The sequence below is a fragment of the Callorhinus ursinus genome, unplaced genomic scaffold, assembly GCF_003265705.2.
Source record: "Callorhinus ursinus isolate GAN/ISIS: 27379988/994484 unplaced genomic scaffold, GSC_fseal_2.0 scaffold4, whole genome shotgun sequence".
In the NCBI taxonomy this organism is placed as follows: domain Eukaryota; kingdom Metazoa; phylum Chordata; class Mammalia; order Carnivora; family Otariidae; genus Callorhinus; species Callorhinus ursinus.
In genome coordinates this window covers 126,114,134-126,140,224 of record NW_027397066.1, presented here as the reverse complement: position 1 = coordinate 126,140,224, position 26,091 = coordinate 126,114,134, and the positions used below count along the sequence as shown (strand labels likewise).

The following is a 26,091-nucleotide window of genomic DNA, read 5'->3' as shown; positions in this document are numbered from 1 at the left end:
GATTTCATGTTCGTATAAGGACGGGTATTACTTTAGTAGAGGTGGTAGTTGAAAGAGTAGAAGTCATGCCATGTAAAACTGAAGACATAAGGAAACATACAAAGGTGGGAAAATGTAAGATATAGCTAGAGAACGATTAATGGTATAGTTTATACATGTGTATATGTATGTGCACACATAAAGTATATTTTCATAAAGGTATAATGAGAAAGAAAGCTTAAAAGGTAGTGTGGAGACACATTGTGGAAGATTTTCTGTCAGTTTGAGGAGTGAGCAGTCAATTCACAGCGCAACTGCTGAAAGTTTTTCAGCAATTAAGTGATACTAGAATTATATGGGAAGTTAACTTGGAGGCAGAATAAAGGATAAACTGGAGTGGAGAGAAACTAGGCAGAGAGCAGTTAGGAATTATATATAAAAAAATAACGGGAGCTTGCATTAGAGGGGCGATAGTGGGAATTTATAGATTAAATGACATAAGATTTATAAGGTACAAACCATTTGACATCGGGCTGACTGAATGTAGGGGGTAAATGAGAAAAGAAGTATCAGAAAAGGTTTCCAGGCTTCTGGCCTGAATCACTGGGGAAATGGTGGTGCCATTAACAGAAAGGAAGTCAGAAAAAATGGTCTAGGGAGAGAAGATGATTTTACTGTGCAGATAGACATCCAAGTTAAGATATCAAAAAGAATTTTTAGAAGTATAGGTCAAATAAGGTATTTGGAATTTGGAGATAGGACATTGGATTTCATCTGCATAGATTAGAAATCACCAAGAATGAGTTGAGATTACCAAGCCAGATAATACAGAAAGCAGTGAGACAAGGTCTGGTGAATGTTCTTGTCAATGACAAGAAGACAAAGGGAAATTGAGTAAAGCTTTGAGAGAAGAGAATGAGTGATCCCAGAGTTTTTAGACTGAGGAGAAGGAAAACTGAGGTATATAGCAAATGTCTTGAGATGCAAGGGGAAAGAGAGAGAGAAAGGTGTTGGTTCCCTGTACCAAATGTTACAGAGAGGTACGGGAGACTTAAGAATGAGTACAGGCCATGCCTCTAGCTTGGGCATTTGGGAACTTGTTGGCTACTTTCTAGGGGTTCATTTTAAAAGCAAACAAAAAAGGTTGATTGTAAGATCTGAATGGTTGGAGATGAAATGAGAACATTAGATGTGTTATTACAGTTTTCTTGTGTAATAGTGAAAGGGAATGGATTAAGGCAAAGGTGAGAAACCATGAAAGAGGGACAGAGAGGAAAAGTAACAATGCAAGTTATGAGTGAGACAGGCTCAAGAGCTCAGGTGAAAGAATTACAGCTCACGAAGAATAAAGGCACTGTTAGAAAAGAGGGGAAGAGAGAGAGGGACTATTATGAAAATTGGAAGTTAAGTGTTCACATTGAAAAGTCTATCAGTTAAGGAGATGTTCAACTCACAGCCAGTTGAGGGAAAGGAATGAAGAAAGTTTGAATAATTATGTTGAACTAAATAGAGATTATGTAAGTATTAGTGACTGAAAGGATTTTTAAGTAGTAGTGAGAAATGGAAAACTTACATAACAAGCTTAATGGATATATTTAGCATGTGATAAGTCAATTAACACATAGATTAAATGCACAGTAATAATTAGGGAGCAACATTTATGAAATGGTCTACCTCAGATAGCTTTTATTGTGCTTAAAGTGTCTTTTAGATGTATACTTCAAATATTCTTTTTAAAGAATAGAACCAGTAATTTGTTTTGGATAGTTTTAAATACACTAGAAGGTGGGGTTGAATCTCACATTACTTAAGATTTCTTTTACACTATTATCTGTGATACATATAGGTTCTCATGATACCATGGCACATTTCCCAAAAGACAGTCAGTAGGCATTCAATAACTATATAGAGAGTTTAACTTTATTAATACAAGTCTATTTACAATGAGCTGGTGCATACTTTTTTTGTACATATAATAAATTTGATCATTTAAGCAGAGGGGGCAAAATGATGATTTTACTAACATGTTTACTAATGTCTCAATCAGAAGGAGAGAGATGGGTGAAGGGAATCAAGATAGAGTGGTTTTGCTGCTAAATTTCGTTACTTTTTTCTGGGAGAATTAAAACTTACAGAAATATGTAGTGACATAATGACCTCTGAATTAAAATTCTCCTAGTTATTCATGTTTTGTTAAGACTGTTTCCAGGTCAGTCAAGGAAGAACTCTGTTACTTCAATAGTCTTCAAGATGGATAGAGTGAAATAAAGTTAAAAACATCAAATCAAAAGGAAGACTCAGATACCAAGGATCTGTTTGAAGAACAACTGTAATATTTTGCTGCATATTGATATGACATCAGTATATATTTGAGGAAGAGAAAACATGATAGAATATACAATATAAAGGAATTCAAACAAGATTAATATACTTGTCCCCCTTATATTTTAGCCATAAGAGTCTGTTCACATTAAATCTAACTAAAGGTATAGACTAGTAAATAGTGGAACTGGGATTCAAATGCTAGCGTTTTAACTCTTGAGGCAATGATTTCATCCACTATGCCGCCTCCCTAAAGTGGTGATATCCAGAAAACTGCTGCATATATATATATGTATATAGAAGGGCTATCTCATCCTTTGTTTTATTCATATTTTTTAATAGACCTAAATGTCTCATTGAATGTCATTAGTTTAAATGAAGTGTAGGAGAGTATGTGGCAGCATTTAGGAGTGGGGGAAGCCAACATTGATGAGGCTTTGCATTATAATCAGAGGATCATAAAATTTGAAAGCTGTCACAGAAGTTTAGAGTTATTTAGTACAACTCCCTAATTTTACAGGTGTTGAATGAATGTCCATAGAGGTTAAGTCACTTGTATTTGGTTGATTAGTTGGTTGATTGGTTGTTTAATTAATTGCAGAGAAAGGATTCTTGTTTGGAAAAACTCTATGAGAATTGAAAAAATTTTTGAGTATTAATAAAAAGTATTTTATTTGGTACAGGCTTTCAAGTAATAAAAAATAGCCAAGTATATTTTATTAGAACATAAACTTGGGGCCAGAGTATCTGGATTTGAATATGATTTGAACATTACTAGTTAGATGGTTTGGGACAAGTTTTTAATCTTTTGTGTTTCAATTTTTCATCCATAAAATGGGGATGATAATTTCATAGTTTTATTATAGGGTCAAAACAAATAATATATGTATAGCACTGAGAACAAGGTCTGGCACTCAAAAAGTGAAGTTGTTCTTATTATTTTTAGCAAATGCTATTCCTGAGTCTGTTTATCATTTCGTTTTATTATTCTAAATGGAATGACTTTTTTTTCTCTCTCAGGACGGAGTTATAATGACTTAAATCAGTATCCAGTGTTTCCCTGGGTCATTACTAATTATGAATCAGAAGAACTGGATCTTACCTTGCCAAGCAACTTCAGAGATTTGTCCAAGGTAATTTTTCAGGAATCATCTGAAATACAGTTATCTTGCACATCACAATGAATTTGATTATCTTTAATTTTCACATTACTTTTTAAAAATCTTTAATATAACTAACTTTAATATATTTATCTTTTAAATGTATTTTCATTTTCTCAAAGTGAAATTTAAACTTGAATTTAGAATTTAAATTGAAGATTTTTGAAAAAAGCATGATAAAGTTGGTAACAGTTAAAAGTATTGACAGTTGTATTCTTTTTTAGGAAGACATTATTCTAAAATATTAACTTCTTTAAAGGGTGTTACTATCGTGGCCATTTCTCACCAGCACTTGGGTAAAAAAGACAAGTACCTGGACACTACTCCAGGCGTCCTATCTGATCTCTTTGCCACCTCTTAACCCTCGTCTAATCCATCCGTCACTACCACTATATGAATCTTCTTTAAATCTGATTTCGAATGATATAAATCCAGTGATTAAACCTTTTTTGACTTAGAATTATTCTTTCCCAATTCAGAGTTTTGCTTTCTCTGCCTTTAATGTTCATGTCCTACTTGGTGAGTGGCTGACTCTAGTCCTGTAGGTCACCTCCTCATGGAGACCATTACTATTTTTCTTCCCTGATATTCTGCTCTGTTTCTTTCATAGCACCCGAAATATCCTATTTTTTTTTAATTTTATTATGTTATGTTAATCACCATACATTACACATCATTAGTTTTTGATGTAGTGTTCCATGATTCATTGTTTGTGCATAACACCCAGTGCTCTACGCAGAATGTGCCCTCTTTAATACCCATCACCAGGCCGATCCATCCCCCCACCCCCCTCCCCTCTAGAACCCTCAGTTTGCTTCTCAGAGTCCATCAGAGTCCTGCATTTTATATATCCTTCTACCTACTTGTTTTGATTCTTTTTGTCTCCCCCACTGAACTCCATATGAGAGAGTTCTTGTTCACCCTTATTTCTCTCATGTCTAGCACAGGGCCTGCCATTCACTAAATGTGTTAAATGATGTATATATGACATTTTCCCCAAGTTATAAAATATTAACTGTATTCGATTGTTTAAATGTAAAACATATAAATAAGCAAAAATTACTCCTTATTTACCACATATCGATAAGGAGTGATTACATTTTATATTTGTATACTCATACACACACATCACACTGTTTGTTAACTTTCTAAGTATTTTCCCATATCTAGGTTCTTTACGAACTTTCCTTTTCTGTCCTAGATTATCAATAAATAGAATATTCCTGAATCATCATTTTATAATACAAAATAAGGTTATATTTCTTTTTAGCTTTTTGTCATAGAGAATTTCAAGCATATACAAAAGTAGACAAATTAGCACAATAAATGTACATCAACTAGTAACTCTGCTCAGTAATTATCAACTCATGGTTTCTCTTATTTTATTTTTATATTCATTGTCTTTCTGCTTTCTCATATTACTTTGAAGCAAATCCTAGACATCATATCATTCTGTTCATAAATATTTCAATATGTACTTCTTTTTAAGGTCTGTTTTTAGGGCACTTGGGTGGCTCAGTCAGTTAAGCGTTTCCCTTCAGCTCAGGTCATGATCCCAGGGTCCTGGGATTGAATCCCACATCGGGCTCCCTACTTTGCGGGAAGCCTGCTTCTCCCTCTGCCTCTGCTTCTCTCTCTCTCTCTGTCTCATGAATAAATAAATAAAATCTTTAAAAAAGAATAAAGTCCCTTTTAAAGCGTAACTGTAATACCATTATAGCAAACCTAAAATATTAGCAGTAATTTCTTAATATCATCAAAAGCCTAGTAAGTATCACATTTCCAATTGAATTACAACTTCCATAACTTTTTTTCGTGTGTTTATTCATATCAGGATCCATATAAGGACCACACAGTTCAATCAATTGATACTGATTAAGTCTTAAGTCTCTTCTGTAGGTTTCTCTTTTATCTTTTGTTTCTTTCCAATTTATCAGTTGAAGAAACATGGTTTGTCCTATATCTTTTCTTACAGTCTGGATTTTGCTTATTGCATCCCTGTGGAATAGTCTAACAGGTTTCTCCATCTTCTATATTTATTATAAATTGGTAGTTGTTTCCAGAGGTTGATAGAATTCAGATTGGATATTTGTGGCAAGACTGTTTCATAGGAAGTTTTTGCATTTTTCTCTCAGAGGGCATGTAACGTCTTCTTTACTTCTCTTTTTGTGATGTTAGTTGCCATTGATATTTAATGCTTGGAATCAGTGGTTGTATAATCATTGCAAAATCTTGATATTTACATTGTCTCACTTTAATTTCATTTATTTTTGAGAGTCCTTCTATAATGAGATACTTCCCTTCATCTACTACTAGATGATTCAGTGGTACATTGCTTTGGAAAGGCAGAATAAAAGTTTGATTTTTTTTTCTCTCTTTTTACATCGTTTTTCAAAACAGTGACTCATTCCTAACATCTCCCAATGGGACCTAACTTTTTAAAAAACATCTTTATGAACTCACAGACTTAAATGTATTTGACGTTTCAGTCCGTTACAGTTATTATTTTCATTGATGTTCATTCATTTGTTCCTGCTTTTGACCACAGGGAGCTTCTTTAAGTTGCTCCTGAGTAATTTTGATACAATCTTAGTATGGTCTTTGATAACTTCCATGCTTGCTGGTCTGACAGAGTGCTCCGGTCTTAACCCTTATGTTTTCTGGCCCAGTTCTAGAATCATCTGTTTCTTCTGCTTCTCTGGGATCACCTTGAGAACATGTCCCTAACATGGCCAGGTTAACCTGCAGAGAGATGTGACTAGCACATGGAGGATGGCTAGATTGTACCATCAGTGGCCATCTTAAGCCAGCCCTCAGGTGACCACAAACATATGACTGAGTATAACCAAGAGCAGCTAAATCTGGCCCAGATCTGCTAATGAATAGCAGAATTTCACAGGTGATCCATTGACTATGAGGAATAATAAATGGATAAATGGTGGTTTTATGAGGTTTTTGGTTTTGTTTTGTTTTGCCTTTTTAGAAAAAGGAAAGCCTTACTTACATTTAGGTATCATATTTATTCTAAGACCCTGTACTATTTCACTGGAATCTGTAAAACTCTCTAATCGAATATTTGAGGCCTTTGTATTAGTTTGATCTGTATAGTGAGTCATGCAGTAGGTCAATAATAAAAACTTACCAGCTCTTTAATTCTTAGGCTATTATATCCTACTCTCTTTCCATTACTTGAATTTTATGTACATAAAAGTAAAAATCTCATTTTCACTCATTTAATTTGTTAAAATGTAAAATTTGCTTCACAAAATAAGTTACATTTAAATAAATAACCTCTCTAGAGTTCTAGAAGAATTACCTTTTAAAAAATTTTTTAAACTGAGTCCTTCAGTTTGGACTTCTATTTAAGCACTTAAGATTTTTGTTGTTGTTGTTTTTTAGAGGATTTTTTGGTGGGCTCTTCAAGATCCAGTGGTAGTAAGATGGATTGTGGACAGGGTGTGTGTTTCTGTCCTGATAGAACAGTTTCTAATGGTGATAAGTGGGAAGCTGTTTGGATATTCCTGCTGAGGCTGTACCGCTGTCTCCTGCCATCACTGTACCTGAACAAGAGCTCCAGTAACCCTGTTGCCTCCTCCTACCACTGTTCTTTGCCAACTGCCTCTATTCTCTGCCTCTTGTATTGGTTCTCTATCCCACTAAAAATCTTACATGACCAGAGGAAAGCATCCAAAGCAGGTTTTGTTTTTTTTTTTTTAGTGTAGGCTACATGGTTTCTTTCATTGTGAGAATTCATTAAAATAATATCAGCAAAATGCCGTAATGCATTATTTGCCAGCTAAATAGAATCCTTTATTGAAATTGAATTTTATTTATATGTTACAGCTATTTCTAAGGAACTTGCCAAATTCTTTTGTTGGGTGGGTAAAATACTGTTTTAACTAATGCCTTTGTAATTTATATTCTGTATATGATAAATAAGGCTGTTTTTATGCCCCACTAGATGACCAATAGTAATTTTCCTCTTTTTATTTTGTTAAGATTTCTAAAGCTGGTAGAGGGCCTTAAAACTAAAGGAGTTGCTTTCATTAGTCTTTCCATATATGTCCATATCCACTATATAAAGGCATACAAAATAATTTTGATGATTTAGTGCCTTTAATTGTAGTAATGATACCCTTTTTTATATTTTGTGAGATTTTGTGAGAGATTTGTACTTTGGGCTGAAGAAAGAATATTTATAAAGAATGCTTTCAACAAGAACTGAAGGACACACAGTTGATATAAAATGAATAGTAGTGTAATTAGCAGGGCTGGGAAGAAGTGGGAAGCTCTAACTTAACTCAGCCACATATCTTACAACTTATAAAGCAGTGGTAGTTCAAATGCTATAAAAGTCATTCAAGTTCAAGAAAATGGAATTCTAGTACTAATTGTTTTCATTAAATATTGATGGAAATAAGTGAGTTTGGAATTAACTACATTATTTTAAGTGAAATAAGCATGTTAAATTTTTGAAAATTGTGCTTTGCCTGTATAAAGTCGTAGTAATTATTTACTGTATAAAAGTATCTCATTCCTGTTGGCATTAAAATCTTCCATAATGTTTACAGTGTGATTCAGTTTTCAGATATCTGTTTATATGCATATTTCAGGGATACATCTCATACATAAGATGAGTTGTATCTGTATGAATAATGATTATAAGAGAATTATATTAAAATTTTTCCCATTGTATACTTTTAGTAAACATTACTATTTGTTTAAATAAACTTGTGAAATTGTAGAAAACATTCTGTGCAAAGCTTAATTTAAAATGTAAACAGATCTTATCCCCATTCTTTAATAGGTTATATACCCTGACTGACTTTAAAATGTATTGAATTATTTATGCATATTTATGTCCATTTAATTTTCTCAATGCTGTTTTTCAGAGGAGTTTTAGCAGCTTTGATACAAAGCTACAATTTTACTTGGTAATTTCTTCCATGTTGCACAGGGAATTTTCTTTCTGAAACTGAATTAATATAATCAACATCCTTTCTTCTATATTATTTTTCTGATCATTCTTTGTGAAAAGGGTTCAATGGAAGATGTAAAAAATGTCTTCTTGAAGGTATAAACTTGTATGCACAATATCTCCTTATAATAATTTCAAATCAATATTGTCAGTCTGTTGAAAAGATCAAATATAGTCTGTATAGAAGATCAAATAGAAAATCTGATGAAAATTAGTTTTTTATATGTATTGAGAAAGCCCTCATTTAACATAATTGTTTAATTTATTCTTTCAAAGCTGAAAAAAGTAGGAATGAATTTTGAAGTTGATTTTTTTTCCTTCACTTTCCCAGTTGTTTCATCACTGGTCTACAATTCTGACTGATGAGAAGACAGATCTAACCATGCATGGACTTGGGAGTGACATTAATCTATGTTTTACAGTTATACATTTTTATATTTTGACACCCTCCTTGGGAGAGATAGGAATGAACATTTGGTTTGTCTTTTCTTTATAAGAAATAATTAGGACAGGAACATATTTATAAAATGTCATATCGTAAAAACAAATTATGATGGCAGAATGTTTCAGTATCAGGGCTTTCTTTGTAGATTAGAAAGATTTTCTTTGCCACCGTGATTTCTTTTATTTCCCTTAGTAGGAAATTGTGTAAACCAGTTTTCTAAGAGAGGAAAACCCAGATAATCTGAGGCCATTATTTCTCTTTTAATTGAGTCACATAATTATTTAATATGTATATGTACCATAACCTGAATACCTGCTCTAAAAAATGAGTTTGTTCTTACATTGAAATGCAGTTGATAACCATTAGCTTCCAAATGAAAAGTTCGCTATAGATTTCAGAAGCTGGGAACATGTCACTTTATTATTGTTAACTAATATTTATTGAGGACTTATTTTTGTCAGGCTCTTATCTCAGTATATTACACGTGTTAACTTTTTTTAACCCTCACAAAGCCCTTATAAGGTAGGTCACATTATTTACTGTCTTTTACAGAGACAGAAACTGAGGCACTATGAAGTTAAGCAAGTTGTACAAGGTCACACAGGTAGTGGCCAGCACCAGAATTTAAACACTAAGCCAGTGTTTTTCAAACTGCAATTTACAACTAACATTTTAAAAAATGAATAGAACAATTTAAAAAGTAGTGAATATAGAACAACAAAACAAACAAAAACCAAAAAAACAAAAAACAGAATCAAACCTGTAAATGTAGAGAACAAACTGAAGGCTGCCAGAAGGGAAGGAGGTGGGGGTTGGGCAGAATGGGTGTAGGAGAGTGGGAGATACAGGCTTCCAGGTATGGAATGAATAAATCAGGGGATATAAAAGGCACAGCGTAAGGAACACAGTCAGTGATACTGTAAATAGCGACGTATTAGAACAGTTGGTATGGGGGCGCCTGGGTGGCTCAGTCGTTAAGCGTCTGCCTTTGGCTTGGGTCATGATCCCAGGGTCCTGGGATCGAGCCCCACATCGGGCTCCCTGCTCAGCAGGAGCTTGCTTCTCTGTCTCCCACTCCCCCTGCTTGTGTTCCCTCTCCCGCTATGTCTCTCTGTTAAAGAAAATCTTAAAAAAAAAAAAAAAAGAACAGATGGTACGTACCTACACTTGTAGCGAACCAGCATAATGTATAAACTTTGTCAAATCACTAAGTTGTATACCTGAAACTAATGTAATATTGTATGTCAACTACACTCTAAATAAATAAATAGATATTATAGAGAAAAATGAATAGAATGACGTAGCATAACATAAAAAAAAGAAATATCAGTGTACATTATGTATAAATCTTTGGTTTAAGCTTTGTGTGTACATACATGTGCGTACTGGGTTATGGTTTAAAGTGACATATTTCCTACTAAAAGTTTGGGCCCAGAATGTTTGAGAAGTATTGCAGGGTACTATACTGCCTTTACTTTTTGCATCAATTTCTGAGTCTGTTTTAATGTTATTTTGTCAAGTTGCCTTTCACCTCTCATGCTGAAACATGGTAAAATGTAACCAGCATTCCTTTGCTTTAAAAAGGAAACCTTTTCCAAATTACTCTTCTTACTGTGTTTGTTCCAGGTTATTCTCTAAGCTTTTTTTTAGTAAGCCTATTTTATAAAAAAGCTGAATGTTTGGCTAAAACTGTTGAATCCCTGATGTTACAACTTGAGTATTCATTTATTTTTTCTTTTGTTTATTGAATAATATTGTGTGCCAGAGACTCTTAGTTTCTGGAAATTCAAAAGAACAAGATAGTTACTATCCTACTAAAAAATAAAATGAAGGTTGGGGTAAAAAAGCAGAAATGGCTAAGGTATAAGCAAGTATTTTGTTTTTTAAAAAATTAGAGTTTACATTCTTAAAGTGAAGGAAAATTCTAAAAGAGAGTTTGAGGTAGAGGGAAAAGAAAAATCATCCATTTTTCAGCTTTATAGTGCAAAAGCAATGTAAGCTGTTCTTTTGGTTCAGAAGTGCAAAAACAAGAAGAGTAAACATTAGGGGAAAATGAACCTGCACCAGGATTGCCTGAGTCTTCCTTGCAGTGTAGGAATTCAAGGAGAATTTACTATGATCATATCTTCAAACTGAATTTTAAATTTTGGCCCAAGCCCTAATAAATCATAGGTTTTTTTCAACCTATGTTATAATGCTGTACCATTCACAACTCTGTTAAACTAGCAGCTTCCAATGCCCTAGTCTGGATCAAAATGTTTCTAAAGAGTAAATTCTCAGATAACTTAAGAGAACTGAATTTACAAAACTCTTGAATTTACTTGTTTGCTGAAGAGTTGCCATTATTTGTCCTTAGTATTTATTGTTTCTTCTCTCTCTTTCTTCAAAGGAAAAGTAGGTGATTTTCTTTGTGTTCCTCACTTATCTTTCACCATTTGGTTGTGTATTTTTATATGTGAGATATTTCTCCCTAACACACACATTTAATATACAGCTGCATCTTGACCTGGAATTGACTACCGACATTTAACTGTTGTTGATCAGACAGCACTTCTTTATCTCTTTAAGTTTTAAGTGCTGTTTCTGACGAATGCCAGTCCTTTTAGTTCTGTTCTGTAACAGATATAGCAGGAATCAGTATACCATCTAGATGTCCCAGAGGGAAAAGAAGACTTTTTTGGGAGGGGGAGGGGAATATTGTTTAAATACCATAGGTGTTATAACCTTTTCTTTTTCTTTTTTTTAATTTATTAGGCTTCAGTCAGACTAAAGGAATTCAGTTTTTTTTTAAACCTTATGATTTTACAACAGTAAATAATGGATCTTAAAGCATTTCAGTAAAATGTAAATACAGAGAAAGAAATTAATAATACCCCATGCTTGGATTTTTTTTTGGCTGATAAAATATATTTAAAGTATTTTAATCTTGGCATCAAATATGGATGCTGTTGTATGCCACATTGATGTTGGGGATTTTGGTATGAATTATATCCCTTGCCTTGGGGAATTTACAATCTAATCAGCAGAAGAATGATGTGGGGAAAGTTTAGAATATATTTCTTAGGTTGTGAGGGAAGCCCTAGTAGGTGCCTTCCTTTGTAAACAAACATTTTACGTATGCTATCTCCTTTTATCCCCTCAACAATACTATAAGGAATGTGTTATTATCTTTATTTTACAGATAAGGAAACTAAGATAACAGTGAGGTTAAGGAACTCTCCAAGTTCACACATTTTCTAAGTGGTAAGGCTGGGATCTCAGCTCTGTCCCTGTCAGTGACCTGGTAGACTTTAGGGATAAGTGGAAAGAGTATTTTAGGTTGAATACTTGCATGTATGTCCACTTCTCTCCAAAATCCAGCCACTCTTTCCTTTATCTTGGCAAAAGGGAAGAGGTATATACTTTTTGGGGAAATTATACCAGAGAAGTTTCTTATTTGAGAACACCAAGAACAGCAGAGGAGGGATTGATGGGAAGGAATGGAAAACAGGAGGATGAACTGAAAGCTTTAAGTAACAAATAGTGAAAACCCCCAGATCCCTTTTGCCGTCATGCTATCAGAGCTCTGGCAGCTAGACTTATACCAGCCCCACCCTTTAAGACAGAAGATTGTATTACTCTTTGGATGTATTGACTGGCTCAAGAGAAAAGACCTAAAAAATGTTAACATTTAGGGATCCTCCTTGGAGCCCATCTGATTTCCCTTCAGTGAAGTTTGTCAGCTCACAGTGCTACTTAGGCTAAATGTACTTCAGTCAGCCCTTTTGTGCCTCATTCCAAAACTGGAGGTGCCATCAAGTGTTAGTAAACATTTAAAGACAGTCTCCAATGTGAAAGACTAAAACAAGTAGAAAAATAAGAAGAAACCAGAAGAAACAAAGACAATTTAGGAAACAGAAGAAACCTTAAAAACAAAATCAGCGTAAAGGTCCTCACAGAGGTAATAGAAAACTATCACATTAATAGAAAAAGGAAAATGATGCTATAGAAAGTAGAATATTAGTGAAGATGGTTTTTAAAAGATACATCAAAATGACAGGGGAAAGTATCCTAGGAAGATAAAATTAGAGGACTAGAGTAGGAAATCTTTGGACTTAGATAACACATTAACTGAGTCTGCTTTCATTTATTAGGAAGGGACCCCTCTCAATTACTTAATTGGTGATGGGAGGGTCTTATATAGCAACTGCTATTTATATATTTTTAAATGTAGTATTATGTAATTATATGATACTGAAGAAAAATGTTCATGGATACACTGACCTTAAACTTTATTGTTTGTTCAGTGTGATGTATTTAGTTTAAAATATGGTTGTGCAACTCTTTCCTCAAAATGTTAAATTAAGTTCAGCAAAGTGTGAACATACATATATATGTATATATGGAGAGAGAGAGAGAGAGAGAGGTTGTGATGCATTTACAAGATTTGCTGAAGTTTTTATTTTAAATCAGGGATACAATCTGTTTTGTGTGACCGTTGTTAAAATTTACCTTTGCTAAGTATTAGCACTCCGTATAGCAGATTTGGTTTTCTACTAGAAGCTACCTTCTAGTAGAAGTTTTTAAAATGACTCTAACAGAGGTTAACCTTACACTTAATTTAAGCAGCCTTCAATGACATTGTTTTTTAACATTAGTCAGAATATGATAAACTGAATTAACTGAAATGGATTGTGGTTAATATTACTGTCAGGGTGATGAATAATCCTGACATACACCAGCAACACACTGCCAGTCAGTAATCCTCAAAGTGAAGTATTTATTCTCTAATCATCTGAAGTTACTGTGGTGTGGAGTGACCATTCATTATTATTTATAAATGAATTGTTTTATTTATACAGCATTGCCTGTTTATCCCTTAATACTTCCTGTTTTCTTAGTTTAGTGCTGGGTGTACTAACTTGGGGTAGATTCAGCGTAGGGAACATATACCTACCATGAATTTACGTAAAGATTGTTTTCAGAACACCTAGAATTGGGTTGTGTTTTTTAAAGTTTACTAAGTACTGGTTTATAGTAGCAATAAGGTTTATGGTAAGCTCTACTTCCAATTTCAGTCTGGGGTATGTGTGTGAGTGTGCGTTTATAGAGAAGAAATGTAGTAGGAAGACATTTAAAAAACCTGCATATTGGGGTACCTGGGTGGCTCAGTTGGTTAAGCGGCTGCCTTCGGCTCAGGTCATGATCCCAGGGTCCTGGGATCGAGCCCCACATCGGGGGGGGGGTGTCATTGCTTAGCAGGGAGCCTGCTTCTCCCCTGCCTGCCGTTCCCCCTGCTTGTGCTTGCTGTCTCTGTCTCTCTCTCTCTCACTCTCTCATTGTCAAATAAATAAAATCTTAAAAAAAAAAAAAAACTCTGCATATTTGTAGCTTTCTTTTTTTTTTTTTTAAGATTTTATTTATTTGACAGAGAGAGACATGCGAGAGAGGGAACACAAGCAGGGGGAGTGGGAGAGGGAGAAGCACGCTTCCCATCAAGCAGGGAGCCCAGTGTGGGGCTTGATCCCAGGACCCTGGGACCATGACTTGAGCTGAAGGCAGACGCTTAACGACTGAGCCACCCAGGCGCCTCAGTAGCTTTCTTTATATACTTGTGTGTGTCAACTTCTCAACTTCTCATTCTTATACTTCCCTCTGATATTCAAAACTTATTTTTATGTGAATATATAGTGTGTTTGGGGGGGCAGTTATTACTTTTTTTTAGTTGAGATATAATTGATATACAACATTCTGTTAGTTTCAGGTGTACAAAATAGTTATTTGATATTTGTAAATATTGCAAAATATTAATAATAATATTATCACCACAATAGGTCTAGTTAAACATCTGCAGTGTACATTTTATAGTGGTAAGGTAGTATCTTTTATTTTAGTCACATGTCCACATTGCTGTCTAATTCTTTATTCCCAAAGTCCACTTACTTGAATTAAACATAAGTTTATGTTGAATAAATGTGCTTATTCAAATAATTATTAATTTGCTGGTTAACTGTTACATTATTCTGAGGACTGGGTCAGGAACAAAAGTGAATGAAATAGTCTTTACTTTTTAAAGAGTCGTATAACTGAATGTGTGTTATATAGGAACCATTTATAGGAGAATAATCTAATCAGAAACATTTTATTTCTGTGTGACTTAATTTTAAACTGTCCCACTTTTGAAAAGGATTTTTGTTTTTAATGTGAGTTCAGAGCCTGGTGATGGGTATTAAAGAGGGCACATTCTGCATGGAGCACTGGGTGCTATGCACAAACAATGAATCATGGAACACTACATTTAAAACTAATGATGTAATGTATGGTGATTAACATAACAATAAAAAATTTAAAGATTAATGTGAGTTCATGATTTATGATGTGAACCGAGTTTTTGTGAGTGGAGAAAGGGTAAATTCTAAAAACAAAAAACATTGGCTCAATATAAAAGGTAGAATAGACAATTAGTTACATTTTTTAATGTTAGGAAGAAAAGAAAATCAGTAGTTTCACTTAGATATCCTGTAGGGGCACCTGGCTGGCTCAGTCAGAAGAGCATGCAGCTCTTGATCTCGGGGTTGTAAGTTTGGGCTTCATGTTGTGTATAGAGATTACTTAAAAATATTAACAAAAAAAAAAAAAGAAAGAAGTATATCCTGTAAAACAAGAAAAACCTGTAAAACTAAAAATATTAACAACTTTAAAAAGTAAATTGATTAAGTTAACAAATTAGGGAAGTTATAGGTCTAGTATGACATATCTCAGCAAATTATTTGAAAATCTGAGTGATACCTTTCTGATAAATAGACAATGATTAAAAAACATTAGTAGCATTCAGAACTGTTCAAATCATTTACAACCCTATTCTTTAATGCCCTTGATAAACTTGAGGTATCACTTTCTTTATTACATCTTTGTAGGATTCTGTCTTGGGCCCTGATTTGTTCAACAATTTCACTAATATTACAAATTGATCATACAACTTGCTTTGCAGTAATGACAATAAAAAATTTTAAATGATTTTGCATAATGAAATACATGAAATACTTGAGTGAAATATAAAAAAATAATATGAAGTTTTACACAGTCTTATAAATTTGTAGTACAAAAAAACAGGAGGAAAGGATAAGGAAAGTCAGAGTTAAAAATATCAGTGGCAGTAGTCTTGTTAATGGGAGGGAAGATCAAAATGTGGCATTTGTTTCTGACCTGTAGCCTCTGGTCACGTAAAGGGGACTGTTTATTGCAAGAGGCCTGTCAATTCACCATATACATGTATAATATACGAGAGACTATCTTACTAGAAAAGTTGAAGGCTTAGATGACTTTATGCTTATTATTAACCAACAGTGATTTGGCTTTTCTAAAAACAAATTGGGTCAAACATAATTATTATTACACTCTTATATTGTTTCTAATGTGACCTATTTTTAACCTATAATATAGGTACAAGGTAAGGGTTGAAGTTCATTTTTTACAAATGAAAGTCCAATTCTTTCAATACCATTTATTGAAAAGACTATGTTTTCTCATGAAATATCTTGGCACCTTTGTTGGAAATAAATTGCTATATATGTGTGGGTCCATTTCTAAACTATTCTGCTCAATCAATCAGTATGTCTTTTCTTATATCAATCCCATACCTTCTTGGTTACTGTAGCTTTATAGTAAGTCTTAAAGTCAGATCTTGTGAATCCTCCAACTATATCCTTTTTTTTTCAAAATTATTTTAGCTATTCTGGTTTCTCTATTTTTCATATAAATTTTAGAATCAGCTTATCAGTCCTGCTGAGATTTTGATTGAGATTACATTTCATCAGTAGACCATTTTTGCTAAAAATTATATGTTAATAATACTGAATCTTTCAATCCACGAATGTGGTTTATCTCCATTTATTTAGGTTTCCTTTAGTCTCTAATATTTTGCAGCTTTTGGCATATAATTCTTGTACATATTCTGTTAATTTACCCTTAAAAATTTCATGTTTTTTAAGAGTTATAAAATTTTCTATTTTAATTATTATTTCTTATATACAGAAATACAAATGAATTTTGTACATTGATCTTGTATTTTGCAACCTTGCTAGACTCAATTTTGCAACCTTACTAGACTTTTTGGGACTTTCTACATAAATGAATATATCATCTCTGAATGAATACTTACTGGATTTATACAGTGTTGACTAGAAATGTTGAGAATGCCTTGCCTTTGGTCTTAGGGGAAAAGCATTCAGTCTTTCACCATTTTGTATACTACCCACTAGGTTTTTCATAGCTGCCCTTTATCAGGTTGAGGAAGTTCCCTTCTGTTTCTAGTTTGTTGAAAGTTTTCATTATCGTTGGATATTGAATTTTGTCAGATTTTTTTTCTGAAGATAATCATATGGTTTTCCTTTTTTAGTCTCTTAAAATGGTAAATTTTATACTGGTTGATTTTGGATTCATTTCTGAGATAAACCATACTCGATCGTGATGTATTACCCTTTTGGATTTGATCTGTTAATATTTGCTTAAGAATTTTTGCACCTGTGTTCATGAAGGATACTTGTCTGTAATGTCCTTGTCTAGTTTTGGCATCAGGGTAATGCTGGCAGAACAAAATCAGTTTTGAAGTTATTCCTTCTTATTCTGTTTCCCGGAAAAGATGTCATCCTTAAAGTTTTAGTGGAATTCATTAGTGAAACCATTTGGGCCAGGAGTTTTATTTCTGGGAAGGTTTTTTAAAACTTCAAATTAAATTGATAGAGGGCTGTTCACATTACCTTTCTGTTCTTGGATGAGCTTTGGTAGTCTGACTTTTTCAAAGAATTTGCTTATTTCATCTTTTATTCTAGATTTTGGTAGTTTGTTTTCTTTCTTTTTTCTTTCTCTTTCCTCCACCCCCCCCCCAACCAAATCAGTCTGGCTATGGATTTTATTTATTTTTCAATTACTTTTTCTATGTTCAGAAAAAGTGATCTTTGCTTTTTCTACTATTCTTTTTTCTTGATTTGGATTTAATTCCTCTTTTAGTATTTTTTTTTAAGATTTTATTTATTTATCAGAGAGAGAGGGACAGAGGCAGGCAGAGGGAGAAGCAGGTTCCTTGCTCAGCAAGGAGCCCAGTGTGGGACTCGATCCCAGGACCCTGGGCTCATGACCTGAGCCGAAGGCAGACGCTTAACCGACTGAGCCACCCAGGCGTCCCTCTTTTTTAGTATTTTAAGGTGGAAGCTTTAACCTATCGATTTGAGATCTCTTTCGGTTTCTAATGTAAAAATTTAATGCTACATGTTTTTCTCAAAGCACTGATTTTACAAGGTCCAACAAATTTTTATGTATTGTGTTTTCATTTTTATTTCATTCAAAATCTTTTCTAATTTTCCTTGTGACTTTTGCTTTGACCCATGGATTATTTAGAAGAGTGTTGTTAAATTTCCATAGGTTTGGAGATTTCTCAGACATCTTTCTCTTGTTGATTTCTAGTTTAATTCCCTTATGATTGGAGAATATACTTTGTATGATTTTCAGTTTTTAAAATTAGTTGAAATTTGGTTTATGGCTCAGAAGATGATCTGTGTTAGTTAATGCTCCATGTGTACTTGAAAAGTATGCTTCTGTTGTTAGGTTAAGTGTTCTATACATGTCATTTACAACCAGTTAGGTGGTATTGGTTAACAGTGTTGTTCATATCTTAGATATCTTTACTGATTTTCTACTTGTTCTATTGATTACTGAGAGAGGGGTGTTGATGTCTCCAACTACGATTTAGATTTGTCTATATATTTTTTCATTTCTATCAGTTTTTGTTTTGTGTATTTGAATAATTTGTTTTGGGGTGCATGTTATATGAGTTGAATTGTGTCTCCCAAAACAATATATTGAAGTCCTCCCAAGGACTTGGGTACCTTAGATGTGACCTTATTTGTAAAGAGGGTCTTTGCAGATGTAATTAAAGTAAGATGAGGCCATTAGGGTGGGCCCAAATCCAATGTGACTGGTGCCTTTACAAGAAAATGAAAGCACCATGTTAAGACAGACATCAAAGGAGTGAATATCATGTGGTGATGGAGACAGAGATTGGAGTTATGTTGCCACAAGCCAGGGAACACTTTGGGCTCCAGAAAACTGGAAGAGGCAAGGAAGTACCTTCCCCCTAGAGGCTTCAAAGAGAACATGGCTCTGCCAACAACTTGATTTTAGACTTTTAAATTCCAGAACTATGAGACAATACATTTCTCTTGTTTTAAGCAACTCAGTTTGTGGTACTATGTTACAGGAGCCTTTAGGAAACAATTACGAATTGTTATGTTTTCTTGATAAATGGATCCCTTCATCATTATGTAATGTTTCTCTTTATACCTGGTAATAGTCCGTGTTCTGAAGGCTACTTTTTCTGATATTAATATAGCCATGACAGAATTATTTTATTATTTGCACTATCTTTTTTCTATTAATCTACCTTAAAATTTACTTATTTTTTTTCCTTAGCTGTGTGCAGTCTGCATGTAATGTCATCAAAAGAATTCTTTTCCTCTGACTTTTTTTCTTTTGTTTCTAGCATTTATATTTGATTCTTTTTTTATAGTTTCCTGCTGTGCTGAAATTTCCCACCTGTTTGTGTAAGTTTTCCACCTTTTCCCCTAGATCTCTTAGTATGTGAATCATAGTTACTTTAAATAACCTTTCTGATAGTTCTAACATCTGCGTTATCTCTGAGGCTGGTTCTTTTGATTGCTTTGTCTCTTCACAATGGGTCATTTTTTTTCTTAGTATTTTAAGCATCTCATAATTTTTGGTTTAATATCAGTAGAGACTGGGATGTGAATACTATTTTTATGCCCAGAAATGTGGGTGCCTTTTCTTATGTCAGGCATTTTGTGTGGGGAGTTCAGTCAGTCCAGGCAGTAGGTGAGCTCAGTTGGGTTTCTTATCATCATTGTTACTTTAAGGACAGCATGAACTTCACAAATTCCTCCATTTCTTCCATTTGAATTTGTCCTTAGTATGGTCCTAGGGTGCTAGAGATTTTGTCTCATTGTTCCTGCTCCACTCTCTGGCGGATCCTCTAGGCCTGTGCCACTGAGGACTTCTCTCTGCTCTGTTGCCTTTCCCTGGGAGTAGATTGCTGTTGCTCGATACTTAGTGCCAGGCTGATGGTGGGGGTAGGGCAACTCCTCCATTCTCCTGATCCAACATCACTCTTGAGCAGACCCTCTGGGGTCTTCTCAGTGTTCTTGTCTTTACCCTGCATGACATCCAGACTCTGCCTTGTGTCTGTGGCAGGTCGCAGGCATGAGGGGTTTTCTCATCCCTCTTCCAGTAGTAGCAGACCTCTCCTTTGTATCAGTGCAGAATCCTGGCTCAAAAAGAGTTTTTTCCCCTTCTCGTAAGTGAAAAGGCTTTTGCTTTAACTCTACCCCAGAAGCAGTAGATTTTTGCCTGGTCTTCTGGTAATATAGAGTTTCCTATCTCTTTTCCAGGCCCTGGGATGAGAGCATTTGGTATTCTTCCCCCATCAGCCTAAGGGTTTTGATTCATTTTAAGAGAGAGATTAGGGGAAGTGGGTGGTATTTTGTGACTGTCCTCCTTAATAGCAAGTCATATGCTATCTCCTCAAACTTTCTGATTGTCCAAGCCACCTTCTTCGTTCTTTGTGGCTCCCAATTACTGAGGTTGTGCTAAGACCTGTCAGCGTCCCAGAGGTAAGGGTCTCAGTCAGCAATTGGTGCAGGTTGATTGGAAGCCAGAGGCTCTGGCAGCAGCTTTTAAAGTTTGCAAGTAGACTTCTTTCAGGGAAAGACTGGGAGCTGGACATTGACCTCTGCGGAGGGTGGGAGGGGGGAGATAGCCTGTTAAAGAACTGTTTGTTTGCTACGGTCCTGTGGGACCTTGTGAACAGAAGCCCCAATGGCCATGAGAACCAGATGATCAAGGGATGCATCTTCTAGGGGGCAGCCATGAAAGCAGAAGTGCCAGACCTGTGTACAAGCTCCTTCCCAGGAGATATTGGTAATATGGAGAGGGAGAATGCAGAGATGGTGTATGCTGGCTTCTCTAGTAGCAGGGGAGGATTGCAGTTCCTAGATGTGTGTTAAGATAGGATCCTGACTCTCAGGCTGCAGCCTTTAAGATGTGCAAATAGGCTCTTTCACGGAAGGGCTAGGAGATTGGCATTTCTGTCTGCTGTCTCAGAGCTGAGCACTGGGGTAAATTTAGCCAAGCTGAGTCCTCCGGAGCCAGTGAGGAACTGTGCGATTTTGGTTTGGTTTTGCTGTTGTCTTACGATCTCATAGATGCAAGCCTCATTAGCTTTCAGAGCTATGTGTTCTGGAGGGCCTCTCTCACAGATGGAAGTCTTAACTTGGCGGGGCTAGATGTTGGGTCCAAAAATCTTCACTCCTCAGGGAGAAGCTGTGAGTTTTGAGTTCCTTCCTAATTGTATGCCACTGTGTTGGAGGTGAAATTTGTGGCAAGAGTGTGTCACAGCCTTTCCTACCTGGTACCATGTTGGTTTTTTTCTTGTTTGATAGGTAGCTCAGCTAGTTACAGGATTTCTTCAAGAGGGAATTGATCCATGTGTAACTGTAGATTCAGTTTGTCCATGGGAGGAGGTGAGTTCAGGAACCTCAAGTCATCGTCTTAGACGAACTCCCCATGTTAATGGTCTTAACTGTTTCTTTAAGTGGAAAGATGAATCTGTCTGAGAATGAATAGGCTTTATTATATCGGCATTGGGCTTCTTTGGTGTTTATCATTTTCATAATTACTTAAAAATTTTTTTCCCTTTGGCCTTGGATTGTTAAAATTGGGGGGCTTTGGAGGGGGAGAGTTTCCTTCCAGGCATTTAGCTTAACACTGGCAATGGATTATCAGATTATTTTAATCAATTTCTGTGCCTTTCTCAAATTCAGGTAAAAACCTATAGTAAAAATCACTTAATATGAGCCTTAGCTGAATAACATAGAACTGCAGAGACTACTAAATCTACCAATGTGAGCATTTGAAATGATTTAGATTCTACATAGGCACAATAAGTAAAATGGAATACTTTCTTTTTCCCAAGATGTGTTTCTTAAAGTGAAATAGTATAGTAGGTATATGTTTAACACCACTTGCAAGAAAGTGTGTTTTCAAGGGATTAAAAACTGCTCTGGTACTTGAAAACAAAAGTGCTTATTTGTTAACTCTAAAAGCCATAGTAGTGTGCCAGTGAAATTTTTTCCTTGACAATATTAAATAAAATGTAGAGTGTGTGGAGATGAGTGCCAAACCATTTCAGCCATATATAGCATATGACAAAATACCGTAAAAGCCAAGGTTGAGTAAAAATGCTGATCAGGCTGTTTGTTATACTTGTCATTTAGATAAAAGAGCTGCTACAACTGACACAGAATAGTACTGTACCCCCTAACAGTGGCAGCATGGCTTAAATGGCAGAGGCTATTCGTTTATTTTCTTCTCTTGGCAGTGGGGGAAGAAGGCAGGTGGTGGAGAAGCACATAATAAAATTCAGTGGCTTCTTTAAAAAAGTTTAGCAGCACAGAGAATTAAAGGCTCTTATTGGGTTCATGGTTGTGGATATATAACTATAAAAGTTAAAAGAAAAGTAAAGCCATAACCTTTGGTGACAATATTTACCGTTTTGTTCACTTTTTTTTAAGCTATTTTTGCCAAGCATCTTTCGGTGTCCCCTAGCAAAATATTTTTTTTTTCATTTATGAAACCTTCTGCTAAAGTGATATCCACACACATTAGGTAAGTAGGGATAACTAGCACATTTTCAAAAGGATCTTCAATCTAAACCTCCCATGAAAGGATTTTAATGACTTTGCAAAGTCAGCACCAGCATTTTTATCAATCCACACAACCCAAATCATTCTAGGATTTGCTAGTCAATTTAGTTAAAGTTGGTTCTAAATCTTGCCTCTGCCGCTGGCTTAGGTAGCCAGTCATTAATCGTCATTTAACTTCTCTGACTCAATTTTTTGCCAGAAGTTAGGAATGCTTAATAGGTTTATATATTAAGGGGCTGAGGTGAATATGAGGTAAGTTATGTAAGATTCTTAGAACCTTCACTTAAATCCAATACATAGTAACACTGTCATCAGAAAGAATGGACCCTTTAATCTGTATACCGTATTTATTTCTTGTAATCTTCCAAACCAAATCATTATTCTCTAATCAGAAATGGTCTTTTATGATATCACATTTGCCAATAGTCCATTCCCTTTCATTCTCTGAATTTGAAGTTTTTTTTGTTTAATCCATTCATGAATATTAGATGCCTTTTATTTAATTAACAATATTCAGTCCTTTAATCTGGCATGTTTATAACATAACATTGGATTCCTGTAACATGGAGTTCAACCATCTTGTTATATTTTCCTTACTAACTTTTATCCCTTATTTTGCAATGGCCCTCTTTCAATGTCTGTATGTCTATCCTACTTCCAGGAAAAAATTAAATAATGTAAAACATCTCTTGCACATGACCTCTGAAATGCTGTAGGACAGGTTTTATGTGTAGTCATAGAATTAAAGGAGGTTATCCAGTTTCCTAATCATACCAAATGAAGATGACATTGGAGATGGCTTTAGGCCAGTCATCCAGATCCTAAGCAAGATCCTAAAAATCGTTATGCTCTTTTACCTCCCCTTCCTGAGCCCCTTTTCAGTTTTGACATCTCTTCACCATTCCCTATAACCATAAAATGTATCTTATGATACCCTATCCTTTAGTGTTTCCAAAGGCCCTGTTTTTGTGTCTTATGAACCAGAATGATCCTTTACTTTTTCTTTAATCTTTTCTTCTGCTTCTGATCCCCAAGATGTTAGGATCTAGTGATTTTCCAAAGAAGGCCTTCACAGAAAGATGTAAAAAAACCTCTTTTGAGACTTGGATTTTAAAAAAGAAGTTTGTTAACTCAAGCAAATCTCTGCTTTGTTGAATTTGTGAGACTCCTTGCCAATTCCCTTCACCTTTCTTAGTAACTATAATCATGGTCCATCAGTTTGGAACTTCACTTCTGAAAGGTTGATATAAATTAGAATAATTCACATATAAATCTCAAAAAGAAGAAGGATTTATGTCAGTCATGGTGGTAATAACAATTACAACAACATTAATGGCAGCTATGCTTCTCAAGTACATTCTTTGTGCCAGGACCTCTGCTAAGCATTTTACATATATTATTAGCCTTTATGCCAGCCTATTAAATAAATATCATATTTGAAAAATGGAAATACAAGAAAGTGCTGAAATTCAGAAAAATAATTTGTAATTAATACAACAGTTTTAGATGGATAAAATGACCCCAAGACTGGATTTTTGAGTACTGAATTTGTGTCTCCTAGATTTATGTTGACTTTGAACTAGGTTACTCAGAATACTTCTTCATTTTTAAAACAGGGATTTCTAGCTCACATATTTACTGTGAGAATGTGTAATAATGTCTTATAAACTGCAGAGTGTAAGCTGGGGGTACTAATTAAATAACTTCAGGTAAGATTTCCTAAAATTTTCAAAAAGAAAAAAAACATAGAATGTATCAACACTATAAAAGCTGTTTCTTTGTACAGCCAACTTTTACTAGTAATTAGATGAAAAAGTCTCTTATGTGCCTTTGAAGGGGTCTGTGAATCCAAAGTTGTTTGTTTTTAATTGATATAGTAGAAGATGGTTGTAATTTGCTTGATCTTTCATATGCTTTTCATAGTAACATTTGGATGCCCTTTGGACTTTTAAAAAGTAATTTTGCTTTTGGTTATTTTCTTGAGGTAGGGTAATTCAGTTTATTGGGACTACTGTGTACTATTAGGCTTCTGACAGGTAGTGCACAGTACTGTATGTACCATTAAAGATCATCATTCTTTTCTAACAGACTCTACCTAATTTCATCAAGCTTGTTTAATAGTTTTTTTTCTTAAATATTCATCAAATAAGCTGCAAAATAGTAATAAATATTATGAATAATTTACTGTGTGCTAGGCACTGAACTGGGCATTTCACACACAGTATTTTTGTTTCTCTACTAATTAGTAAAATTAACTTCTTAAAGAAGACAATAAAAAGATTTTTTTATTGTATTACTCTTAAGAAACCTGATTTAGAACGTTTTGTTTTGCATATCGTGTTCTGGAAGGTATCATTAGTATTTCTCCAACAGAATACTTATCACTCTACCACAGTTGTCAGTTTTGCTATTTGTGAGATAAGAATATCCTAGGAATAGTGACTTTTTTTTCTATTTATACATTTTCAAGAGTTTGGTGTTCCTTTTTTCCTTAACTTCTCTTTTCATACTTCAAGTTCTTATTTCCATTTTTTTTCAAACATAATGCTTCTGATAATTTTAAAATAATTCTATTTTGTTTGAACCACTTTTTTATCTTGTGATTCAAGTTATAGTCTGTAGATTTAAAAAAATCTTATATTATTTGTTAGCTTTTTGTAATTTGTAAAATTACTTTTCTGTATCCTAGAGCTATTTCACTTTACCTTGTTCTGACCTTGAATTACACTTCTTTAATCAATATCCTATTTTTCATTGATTTTTTTCAGGAAGTTATGACCATTTTAAATGACCAGTATTTTTGTTCTTCTTCCTTTAATCAGTTTTCTGATTTAAAAAAAAAATTCTGTCAAGCTTTTATAGTTAAATTGTACAAAGAGCTCCCTGTAGGAGATATTGCTAGGCATCTTCCTGAATTGCCCTCCAATTGTTACTCTTAATATACTGTATAAATAAGAGAAGCCATCAGCATTTACTTTTAGTTCTTTTGCAGAGATGAATAAACATCTTGAAATGCTGATTTAGACAATGTTTTAAAAATGCTATGATGCACTTTGGTGTATGACTGACTGTTGCTTAGTTAAATGTTTTGCAGCATTATAACATAGTTGGATTCAGCTCATCTTTTAAAGCAGTTGTCAGAAAAATATGGGCCAGCATGGTCGAATGTATTAGCTCAATACATTGTCTCCATTTTATTATGAAGCTGCTGAGGAAGCTGTGATATACAGCACTGTCATTACAGATCTATTGTTAGGATGGTTCCACAGTCTTCTTTGCACCACCATTAATTTATAGCAGTAAACAATATGTAGCCTTCCAACTGCAGCAAAGCAGAATCTTTTAATGAGGTGGATGTTATTACCACAATAAATCAGTGCTTTCGCGTAATGTATAATTCAATGTGTGTATTCCCACTGTAACTTCTCTGAGTAAGCTGATAGTGTATCATTGTCA

At 34.5% G+C, this 26,091-nt stretch overlaps 1 protein-coding gene across 4 annotated transcripts in view; it reads left to right on the top strand.

The window, feature by feature from the left end:
• LRBA (LPS responsive beige-like anchor protein) overlaps positions 1 to 26,091 on the top strand; it is a 742,782-nt gene that overhangs the window by 552,686 nt on the left and 164,005 nt on the right. For all 4 annotated transcript variants that reach the window (XM_073892352.1, XM_025874296.2, XM_073892351.1 and 1 more), the window contains one exon: positions 3,322 to 3,434. In XM_073892352.1, the coding sequence (XP_073748453.1) occupies positions 3,322 to 3,434 (113 nt within the window). The remainder of the gene's footprint in view (positions 1 to 3,321; positions 3,435 to 26,091) is intronic.